Raw genomic sequence first — 12116 nt, forward strand, 5'->3', positions numbered from 1 at the left:
GCCGCCACGAATGGCACTCTGTGGCTGGCGCACCGTGCTGATCCGAAGGCAGGAGCCAGGTGCTTTTCCTGTTCTCCCATGGGGTGCAGAGCCCAAGCACTTGGGCCATCCTCCACTGCACTCCCTGGCCACAGCAGAGAGCTGGCCTGGAAGAGGGGCAACCGGGACAGAATCTGGCGCCCCGACCGGGACTAGAACCCGGTGTGCCGGTGCTGCTAGGTGGAGGATCAGCCTATTGAGCCGCGGCGCCAGCCGGTAATAGTATTTTACAGAAACATTAATGTACTGTACATATGTATGTATAATCATATGAGATAAAATATGATTATGAATTAGGTCATCTACTATAAATTTACTGGGTACTTTTAACACATTTGTAATGGAAAATATTGTTTTACCAAGTACTTTGAAATAGGAATGAAATCACTATGAAAAGGAATGATATATAATTATGTGTATGCATATATAATTTATGTAATTATCTAATAAGTACATAATTCTTATCTATATGCTTATCTTTTAGGCAGCATGTAAAATGTTAGCTATTACTGAATTCTTTACCACAAAATTCTATGTATGTTTTTATTTTTCATTATACTCAGCAACCATTCTTTTTATTTTATTTAGTCTTATAGTTTTATTCTTTTGTTTTTAAGACATTTTCATATATTTTTTTGAAACAATGTAATAGAAAAAGAAAAGGATATATTATATTAAGGTATTTCTCTGGGGTTTCTGCCAAAATTTTAAAATTTCAGATAGACTTATTATGACATGTATTGTTGCTTGGATATCTTTATAATAAAAAGCTATATATGATAATGAAAAGAAAACCATCATATTGGTTAACTTTTTTTAAATTTTATTACTTGTCTGTCTCCCATTCTTTTTTTTTTTTGTTAAATATTTCTTTGATTTAATCGAAAGACAGAGTTAGAGAGAGAGGTAGAGGTAGAGGTAGAGGTAGAGGTAGAGAGAGAGAGAGAGTCTTCCATTTGCTGGTTCACTCCCCAGCTGGCTAAAATGGCCAGAGCTGAGCTGATCCAAATCTGGGAGCCAGGAGCCAGGAGTCAGTAGCCAGGAGATTCTTCCAAGTCTCCAACATGGGTGCAGGGGCCCAAGGATTTGGTCCATCTTCCACTGCTTTCCCAGGCCATAGCAAAGAGCCGGATCTGAAGAGGAGCAGCCTGGACTAGAACTGGCACCCATATGGGATGCTGGTGCTTTAGGCCAGGGCTTTAACTTGCTGTGCCATAGTGCCAGCCCCCATATTGGTTAACTTCTAAAATGTACTGTTTTCATCACAGATTCATTTTGTCAGTACCTATGTCGTCCTATGGATTCCCTGGTGGGTGGAAACCACACTGCAGTGTCAGAGTTCATTCTCCTGGGCTTAACAGATGATCCAGGGCTACGAGTCATCCTCTTCGTGATCATCCTATGCATCTACCTGGTGACCATATCTGGCAATCTCAGCACAATCGTTCTTATCAGAATCTCTTCTCAGCTCCATCATCCCATGTACTTTTTTCTGAGCCACCTAGCTTTTGCTGACATAGGCTATTCATCTTCCGTCACACCTAACATGCTCGTAAACTTCCTGGTGGAGAGAAACACAATCTCCTACTTTGGATGTGGCATTCAGCTCAGTTCAGCAGTTTTCTTTGGGACAGCTGAATGCTTCCTTCTGGCTTCTATGGCATATGACCGCTTTGTGGCAATTTGCAATCCACTGCTTTATTCAACCAAAATGTCTACACAAGTCTGTATCCAGTTATTTGTAGTGGCTTATGTAGGTGGTTTTCTTAATGCTTCTACTTTTACATTCACTTTCTTTTCTTTACTCTTCTGTGGACCAAACAGAGTCAACCATTTTTTCTGTGACTTTGCTCCTTTACTTGAACTCTCATGTTCCGATGTCCATGTCCCTGCAGTTGTTCCGTCGTTTACTGCTGGCTCCATCATTGCCGTCACAGTGTTTGTCATAGCTGTCTCCTACATCTACATCCTCATCACCATCATGAAGATGCACTCCACTGAGGGGCGCCACAAGGCCTTCTCCACCTGCACCTCCCACCTCACAGCAGTCATTCTGTTCTATGGGACCATTACATTCATTTATGTGATGCCCAAGTCCAGCTACTCAACTGACCAGAACAAAGTAGTGTCTGTGTTCTACATGGTGGTGATCCCCATGTTGAACCCCCTCATCTACAGTCTCAGGAATAATGAGATAAAAGGGGCTCTAAAGAGAGAGATTGGTAGTAGAAAATTTTCTTAGTGACCTTTGTTATTTTTTGTAGTTTTTGATATAAAAATATCCTATAAGTACAGTAACAGGAAACCCAGTAACTGAGTAATTGCAGTTAAAATATATCTGTTTCTGTATCATTAGTAGGTATTGAACTTCTTTTTTTTTTTTTTTTTTTTTTTTTGGACAGGCAGAGTGGACAGTGAGAGAGAGAGAGAGAGAGAGAAGAAAGGTCTTCCTTTTTGTCGTTGGTTCACCCTCCAATGGCCGCCGAAGCCGGCGCACCGCGCTGATACGAAGGCATGAGCCAGGTACTTCTCCTTGTCTCTCATGGGGTGCAGGGCCCAAGCACTTGGGCCATCCTCCACTGCACTCCCTGGCCACAGCAGAGAGCTGGCCTGGAAGAGGGGCAACCGGGACAGAATCTGGTGCCCCGACCGGGACTAGAACCCGGTGTGCCGGCGCCGCAAGGCGGAGGATTAGTCTAGTGAGCCGTGGCGCAGGCTGGTATTGAACATCTTGATCAATGTAGGATTCGAGTTTTAGACAAAAAAAGTAAATCAGAGACCCTTAGTGAGTTACCTTGATAAAACTAAGTTAAATTTAGAATTGAGAATATAAATTATTTACAGGAAAAAATCTGCTACAAATACTTTTTAAATTATAGTCACTTTTTAAAAGTTGTTCTCTTATCTAATTTAAGGTTATTACACTTCAATCTTTTAGACTGTGTCCACTTCAACATTTGCTAATTCTGAGATAAGCTTGATAACTACAGTATGATTGAGTACATTTTGAGAACAAATGACAAAGTGGAGCCAGATAGGAAACTTGCTGGAAACATTCTTGTAGAAAGGTGATCTGCTGGGGATGAGTTTCGTGGGCTCATAAAATTCTAGTATGTGTTGCTATTTTCTAGTTCTGGGTTAGTTATCAAGAAGAACAGGATGAGATGCCCCTAAAATCTGCGGATTTTTCTGTTAGGTCAAGAACAGGTGACTTCCTCTGCTGGAATGAGCAAGGTTCCTGAACTCCTGAAGACTTACTTAAAAATAAACAAGCTAATTTCCAAAAAGAGAATATAGCTGGTAGCATGACACTGAGCTTGAAAGAAACAGACTTTTGGAACTCCTTGTTTATGGTCAGACCCATATCTTGCTCAGAAAACCCAAAGGTACTTTGTCTTTCTCCTGAAACTGTGAATGCCCCCAGGAGAGAATTATTCAATATCCATGTGCTGAAAACAACCACATTTATTCCTATTTCTTGTCCCTCTTTATTGTTTCAGACAGAAAATCCATTCTTTCCCCTAACAGAGTAAAGAACACTTAGAAATTATATTGAGTAATAATTATATTCCACGTACTGTCCTAGGCTATTGAGGATATGAGTGACAGTCAAAATGTCTCGCCTCATGGAATTTATCTTCTTGTCCAGAATTCAGACAATAAAACTAACAAATAACATAGACTAATAGAAAGGGTTGAGTACTACAGAGAAAGGAAAAATTTAGCTAAATACAGAGTGATGTGCAAGAAGCAGGAAGTGGCTGGTGCATATCTCAACAGGAATATACCTGTGGAAGGATCTTAATACTACTTAATACTTTTGGTTGAATACTGTAATCAATACACAGTTATTCTTAAGTGTTGAAACTTAACTGAAAAGTGATTGCTGGTAAATATAAGAGTGTGAATAAGAGAGGGAAGAGATGTGCAATTCGGGACATGCTCAAGCTGACTTACCTCAAACAGTAGAGTTAGAAACATACCAGGGGATTCGAATTCAATCCCATCGAGGTGGCATGTACCAATGCCATCTCACTAGTCCCAGTGATCAATTTCTGTTCACAATTGATCATAATGATAGGACTAAGAACCAAAGGGATCACAGAAACAAGAACAGTGTCTGCAAATACTAGCTGATAGAATAAAAAAGGGAGAGAATGATCCAACATGGGAAGTGAGATACACAGCAGACCCATAGAATGGCAAATGTCCTAACAGCACTCTGGCCTCATAATCAGCCCTTAAGGCATGCAGATCCGGCTGAAATGCCCATGAGAGTATTTCAGGCATGGAAAGCCAAGACACTCTGGGGAAAAAAAAAACCTAAATGAAAGATCTCCATGAGTGAGATTCCAGTGGAAAGAATGGGTCACCAAACAAGGAGGTACCTTTCTCTGAAGGGAGGAGAGAACTTCCACTTTGACCATGGCCTTGTCTAAAAATTATCAGAGTCAGTGAACTCAGGGGGCTTCCATAGCCTTGGCAGCTCATGACAAGAGCCTAGGTTGATTACTGATGCCATAAACAAGAGTGTCAATTTGTTAAGTCAACAACAGGAGTCACTGTGCACTTACTCCTCATGTAGGATCTTTGTCTTTAGTGTGCTGTACATTGAGATTTAATGCTATAACTAGTACTCCAACAGTATTTTTCACTTTATGTTTCTGTGTGGGAGCAAACTGTTGAAATCTTTACTTAATGTATGCTAAACTGATCTTCTGTATATAAAGAGAATCGAAAATGAATCTTGATGTGAATGCAAGGGGAGAGGGAGTGGATAAGAGGAGGGTTGTGGGTTGGAGGGACGTTATGGGGGGAAGCCATTGTAATCAATATTCTGTACTTTGGAAATTTATATTCATTAAATAAAAGTTAAAAAAAAGAAAAAAAAAGAAAATAAGAAAATAAAACCTTTGTTAATATGGGAGAAAATAAAATAAATGAAAATAAAAAGAAATAATATCTCAAAGTGAAGTGAAGAAATAAATAAATAACATAAGCAGCAATTATCCCTAAACAAGACACCAAAATGAGGGCTAGTAGAGATAACAGAAACACTAAAAGACCAAGATTCATAATATGGGAATTAATTGACACATACTATATTTCTTTGTTAAAACAATAAAAAGACTACTTAAAATGTACACAACCACAAAAAATAAAAAATAATGACTAATAGCATGCAGCACAATCATATAGAACTTAGTAACTGGAAAATTAAATATGGTAGCATAACCCTCATGGGTTTTTACATAGGACTGCAAGTGACCACACAGGCAGAGAAGTCATCCTAGCTTGGCAGCCTCATCACCCTAACTAGAACCAATATATCTTATAGTTACGTCAGGTATAGTCCCATGGCCATGTTCCCTGCAAGGGTGGTTTACACATTTTATTTATTTATTTTTTAAAGATTTATTTATTTATTTGTAAGGTAGAGTTATGAGGGAAAGGAGGAGGGGGAGAGAGAGAGAAAAAAAGAGAGAGAGGGAGGGAGAGAGGAAAGTGCTTCGATTCACTGATTCACTCCTCAAATGGCCATATTGGCTGGGGCTGGGCCAGACCAAAGCCAGGAGCCAGAAGCCTCATCCTGGTCTCCCATGTTGGTACAGAGGCCAAGGCCTTGGGCCATTTTCTGCTGCCTTCCCACGTGCGTTAGCAGAGAGCTGGACTGAAAGCGGAACAATGAGGCTTAAATCTGTGTCCATATGGGATGCTGGCACTGCAAGTGGCGGCTTTCCCCACTGTGCCATTGTGCTGGCCCTTGTTTACATAATTAGGAATCGCTGCATCCAGGATAGGTTACAAGAGAATGTACCCCAAATGTTGTATTGTCAGGGCCAGCACCGTGGTGCAGCAGGTTGAGCTGCTGCCAACATCCCATATCAGAGTGCCTGGTTGTGTCCTGGCTCCTTTGTGTCACTGATCCAGCTTCCTGCTAATGGTGCTGGGAGGCAGCCCATAATGGCTCACGTACCTGGGTTCCTGCCAGCTATGTGGCAGACCCCATTGGAGTTCCTGGCTCCTGACTTCAGCTTGGCCTTTGCTATTGCTAGATTTTGGGGAATGAACCAGTGAATGGAAGATTCACCTTCTCCCTCTCTTTCTTAAATAAATACATCTCTAAAAACAATGTTTTTGTTATAAGCAATGTTGCATTACAGAGCTAATATTTCATTTTTTACAAGTCAGGGGAAACAGGAAGTTTACCCATGGTCTAATTTGTCCTCAGAAAAGTTAAAATATTTTGTTAACTCTATGCTAAAATGTATGCTACATGTCCTCAGGGATCTTCCGTACTATGTAATTTAAAGTAGACATCTGAAAAAATGTATTATTTAAGATTCTTTACTGGATCATAGACAAAACATAGGGATCCAGAATGGGGTTATTTGAGCAATGAGCCTGGTGATGATGGGATGCAAGAAAGCACCTGTTCTCTCAAGTATCTATTAGGTATCTAAACTTTTAAGAAAGGAACAATAATGAAGAATCCAGAATTGCCATTAAAATAAGTACTCTAAGAATCTACTAGTGAAAATGCAATCAATACATACTTATTTATTTATTTTTTTTGACAGGCAGAGTGGACAGTGAGAGAGAGAGAGATAGAGAGAAAGGTCTTCCTTTTGCCATTGGTTCACCCTCCAATGGCCGCCGCGGACAGCGTGCTGTGGCCGAGGCACCATGCTGATCCAAAGCCAGGAGCCAGGTGCCTATCCTGGTCTCCCACGTGGGTGCAGGGCCCAAGAACCTGGGCCATCTTCCACCGCACTCACGGGTCACAGCAGAGAGCAGGCCTGGAAGAGGAGCAACCGGGACAGAATACGGCACCCCGACTAGGACTAGAACCTGGTGTGCCGGCGCCGCAAGGCAGAGAATTAGCCTATTGAGTCACAGCGCCAGCCTCAATACATACTTATAAGTCATTTTGTAATAGGGATGGTTCTGAATTTTCAATTTGTCCTAAACCATGCTGTAACTTTTTAAAAGAAAACATACTGATTCTAACCTTATACTACATTGTAGAAATTATTTCTAAGTGAATTGTAGTCCTAAAGGATAATGAAAGACAATATCTTTCAAAAAATATGAGAAAATATTTATGAGATTTCAAAGATAAACACATATTACCAAAAATAAAATATACTACCTCTGAAAAATGGATATATTTGAATAAGTTCAATTAAGATTTAATTAAAATTATTAGGGAAATCAAAAAACAGATCATAGAAAGAAAATATTGGCAACATATTTAATTACAAAATGGCTCATATTAATTGTAAGTAATATTCATATATATCAATAAGAAGGAAGGCAGATTAAAAAGAAATTTAAGCAAAGGATTTCAACTCAAATTAAATTAGTTTAACCAATAAACAAACATAAAAATATAGAGAGTTAAAATTGAGAACTCAATAATACGTTCTGGATTTTAGGTGGAATATTGTCAATTGGTTGGACAAACCCTCTTCAGGTAAAAATGATAAAACACACAGTATTTTGAAAACACATTTAGATGAAACTGTATAATAAATGCAAACAAGCAGAAGCCTCATAATGTTTTTACTTAAAGATGCCAATAGCAATGGGTAAGAACTTTGAGTTTGTAATGTTTGTTTCTAAGGACACTCCTAAAATTCCGCGGCTCCAGTGGAAAGTAAAAATAAAATGAAAAATCCAGGTTTATAAGCCAGAGGCAGCAAGACAGTGTTCAGGTCTGGCAATTTGTTTGGAAATTTAGAGGGACATCCAGGAAAGAAGAGAGAGAGGCAAAAGAATGGACATCTAACCTCTGAAGACACTATAAACTCTGTCTTACAAACTTCAGGCTTACAATAAAATTATTTTTAGTATGACCTATATTAAGAGCTTTGGAGGAAAGGCAGCAAAGAAGAATCTACCTATGAATGGTCAGACTATATCGGATAAATTTTATGAGTTTACTGCTCTTTTGACTTAATGAATACTGAAATCCAGGTATCAAGTGCAGAAAGAATAAATATTAAATGACTTGAACAGTCAGAGGACAGAGCTTGGGAACAGAGAAACAGCTGGAAATCCAGTGGGTATCTAAATGTAAGGAAACTGCAGAGTATGAACCCCACTGTCCCCAAACTGAGAATAAACTTCCCAAATTATTAGCTGACACGTTCACAATTACAGAGTCCTTCTGAGCCCGATTTAAAGGTCAGCATCTGGAGGCTGAAAGAACAGCTCTCATCTGCTATATACAAGGAGGAAACACACTTCCAGTTTAAATGCAGAATATTTACATCACGTCTACTACAGAAGAACATAATAGACTGCAGAGTCAGTACAATTGAAGAGAAATTAGGCTGAAAACAGTGTTCAGGATTTATGGGATACCATCAAAAACTGAATACACAAGTCTTAGGAATTCCTGAAGGAATCTATCAAATGAAATAATAGCAGAAAATTACCCCAATTTGGAATCAGATATGAACATCTAAATATAAGAATCACATAGAGCCCCAAATATGCGTGGTTAGAGAAGATCCTCACTACAACACATTCTAGTCAAACTTTAAAATGTAAAACATAATAGAATATCCTAAAATTTGCTAGAGTGAACTATCAGGTTCCTTTTGAAGATATCCAATCAGATTGACAGCAAATTTCTCAACAGAAATGCTACTGGCCAGGAGAGAATGGAGATACAGTCCAAGTTCTAAAAGAGAAAGTCTGCTAAACCAGCATACTTTACTCAGCAAAGCTCTCATTCATAAATGACAAAGAAATAAAGACCTTCCAAGGCAAGCAAAAAGCAAAACAATTTGTCGCCCCCTAGCCAGTCTTAGAAATGATATTTATGGATGAGCTACATACATAAACAGAGAAAGGCAAACAGTATCATGAAAGAATGAAAAGGCAGAAATACTATTCAGAAGATAAAACTCATAAAGAAGAACCAAATATAAATGTTGTAGACAAAATCTTCAACCAATCAAAAAATACTACTGAGGGGCTGGTGGTGTGGCACAGAAAGATAAGCCTCCATCTGTGATGCTGGCATCCCATATGGGTGCTGGGTCGAGACCTAGCTGTTCCACTTCTGACCAGCTCCTTGTTAACGCACTTGGGAAAGCAGCAGGAAATGGTCCAAGTACACTCACGTGGGAGACGCAGAAGAGACTCTGGGCTCCTGGCTTAGACCTTGCCGAGCCCCGAGCCATTTGGGAAGTGAACCAGCAGATGGAAGATCTCTCTGTCTCTCGTTGTCTCTCCTCGTCTCAGTGCAACTATGCCTTTCAAGTAAATAAAGAATCTTTTTAAAAATATGATTGAGGGCCCAGCACTGTGGCACAGTGGGTTAAAGCCCTCCCTGCAGTACCAGCATACCATATGAGCGCCGGTTCAAGTCCCAGCTGCTCTACTTCTAGTCCATCTCCCTGCTAATGCACCTGGGAAAGCAGCAGGGCATGGCCCAAGTCCTTGGGCCCCTGCACTGACCTGGGGAACCCAGAAACTCCTGACTCTTGTCTTCAGATCAGCTCTGCTCTGACCATTGTGGCCATTTAGGGAGTGAACCAGCAGATGGAAGACCTCTCTCTCTCTCTCTCTCTCTGTGTGTGTGTCTAACTCTCTCTGTAACATTGGAAAAACAAATAAAATAAATCCAAAAAATATGATTGAGAGCTTTAGCAGCAGATTAGATCAGGTGGAGGAAAGAATTTCTGATGTAGAGTACAAGAATTTTGAAATAACCAATGAGACAAAAATAGAAAAGGATTAAAATGAATGAATAAAGTCTAGTGAAAGATGAGATACCACCATACAATCAATTATTTGTATTATAGGTATTACTGAAGGAGATGAAAAAAAAGTAATTGAGAACCTGCTAAATGAAATAATAGTTGAAATTTCCCAGGGATGAAAAGCACATAGACATCCAAATATAAGAAGCTCAAAAAATACCAAACAGACTCAACCAAAAAGATCTTCCCCAAGGCATATGTAGTCAATTTGTCAAAAACTAAAGACAAGGAGACAAAAAAGTGTTAAGATACAAACATATATAGGAAAATAATTAGGTTAACACCAAACTTCTCAGCAGAAAACCTACATGCCACAAGAGAGTGGAATGATATATTCAAGGTCTTAAAACAACTTCCAACCAAGAGTATTATATCTAATGAAGTTATCCTTTAATAGTGAAGGAGAAATAAGGTATTTTCCAGATGAGTAAAATCTGAGAATTCACCACCACCAGACCAGCCTTACAGGAAATTCTGAAGGGCATCCTGCATTAGAAGTAAACATGAAAACACATGACACCACCACATTCACTAATAGAAAATCAGTAGAATCAGTATCCAATCAACAAATTGACAGATCTTGGTTCTTACTATCAATACTAACCTTGAATGTGAACAGACTAAATTGTCCAATCAAAAGTCTTAGGTTGGTTGAATAGATAAAAAACCAAGATACTGCTATATGCTGCCTACAAAAACTCACTTCACAAACATACACACAGACTGACAGTGAAGGGCTGGAAAAAGTTATTCCAGGCAAATGGAAACAAAAAATGATCAGCAGTAGCTGTTCTGATATCACATAAACAGATTTTAAATCGCAAGCTGTACAAAGAGATAAAGGACATCATACATATTATATACCCCAAACACAAGACCATCCAGATATATACATCAAATACTATTAGATCAAAAGGGAGAGAGAGACGCCAATACAATGACAGTGGGTGACTTCAACATCCCACTCAGATCAATGGACAAATCATCCAGGCAAAAGTTATCAATAAAGATACACTGGAGTTGAAATATATTATTCAGCAAATGGACCTAACAGACATCCACAGGACGTTTCACCCAATAGCTACACAATACACATTCTTCTCATCAACACATGAAACATTTTCTAGGATAGACCACATAATAAGCCACAAATCAAGTGTCAGCAACTTTAAAAGGATTGAAATTATACCATGTTTCTTCTCAAACCATAAAGGAATAATACTAGAAATCAACAAAGACAATAGAACACTCATAACTACTTAAACAACATGCTACAGAAAGATCAGTGGGTCACTGAAGAAATGAAAAAGGAAATTAAAAAATTCTTGAAGTAACTGAAAATGAAAACACATATCAAAACCTGTGGGATACAGTAAAAGCATTTTTAAGAGAGAAGTTTATAGCACTAATTGCTTATATTAAATAAGGCAAATATCTCAAATTAAATATCCAATGATGTAGCTCAAGACTTCAAAACAAAGTAAGAACAAACCAAACTCCAAACCTGCAGGAGAGAAATAAGGATCAGAACAGAAATAAATGCCACTGAAACTCTTAAGATAGATCAACAAAATAAAACGTTGATTTTTTTTGTTGAGAGCATAAATAAAATATGTAAGCCTCTAGCCAGACTAACCAGAAAAAAAAGACAAAATACTCAAATAAATAAAATCAGAGATGAAAAAGAAGACATTACAACCAATACCTCTGAAATACAAAATATCAAAAGAAACTACCAAGAGGCACTATATGCTAATAAACTGGAAAACCTCTAATCTAAACAGACCTATAATTCAATGAAATTGAAGTACAGCCCTTTCTGATGACCACTTCTTTCCAATAGGGTCTCACCCACAGAGATCCTTCTCGTAGGACATTTCTTGCCAATGTCTTGGCTTTCCATGCCTGGAATGCTCTGGTAGGATTTCAGCCAGACCAGAATTCCTTAAGGGCAGATTCTGTTTTCCACTTAATTCCACAAAACATTCAAAGAGAAATGACTCAAATACTTTTCCAACTATTCCAAAATATAGAACAGGATGGAATTTTGCCAAACTCTATGATGCCAACATTATTTTGATACCCAAACCAAAGAAAGACACAACACAAAAGGAAAACTACAGACCTATATCTATAATGAACATATACACAAAGATTCTCAAGAAAATAGTAGCAAATCAAATCAGAAGCCATATCAAAAACATCATACATCACAATAATGTGGGATTTATACCAGAAATGCATGTGTGCTTTAACATTCGCAAATCAATGACATCACAATAGAATGAAAACCAATCA

The 12116-nt window shown here is 38.6% G+C and overlaps 1 protein-coding gene across 1 annotated transcript; it reads left to right on the forward strand.

Annotated features, from left to right (window-relative positions):
* Positions 1 to 1336: 1336 nt before the first annotated feature.
* On the forward strand, positions 1337 to 2281 carry LOC100341495 (olfactory receptor 5P76). Its single transcript, XM_008268350.4, has one exon. The coding sequence runs from the start codon at positions 1337 to 1339 to the stop codon at positions 2279 to 2281; it is 945 nt and encodes a 314-aa protein (XP_008266572.4).
* Positions 2282 to 12116: the final 9835 nt, after the last annotated feature.

Source organism: Oryctolagus cuniculus, chromosome 1 (assembly GCF_964237555.1).
Source record: "Oryctolagus cuniculus chromosome 1, mOryCun1.1, whole genome shotgun sequence".
In the NCBI taxonomy this organism is placed as follows: domain Eukaryota; kingdom Metazoa; phylum Chordata; class Mammalia; order Lagomorpha; family Leporidae; genus Oryctolagus; species Oryctolagus cuniculus.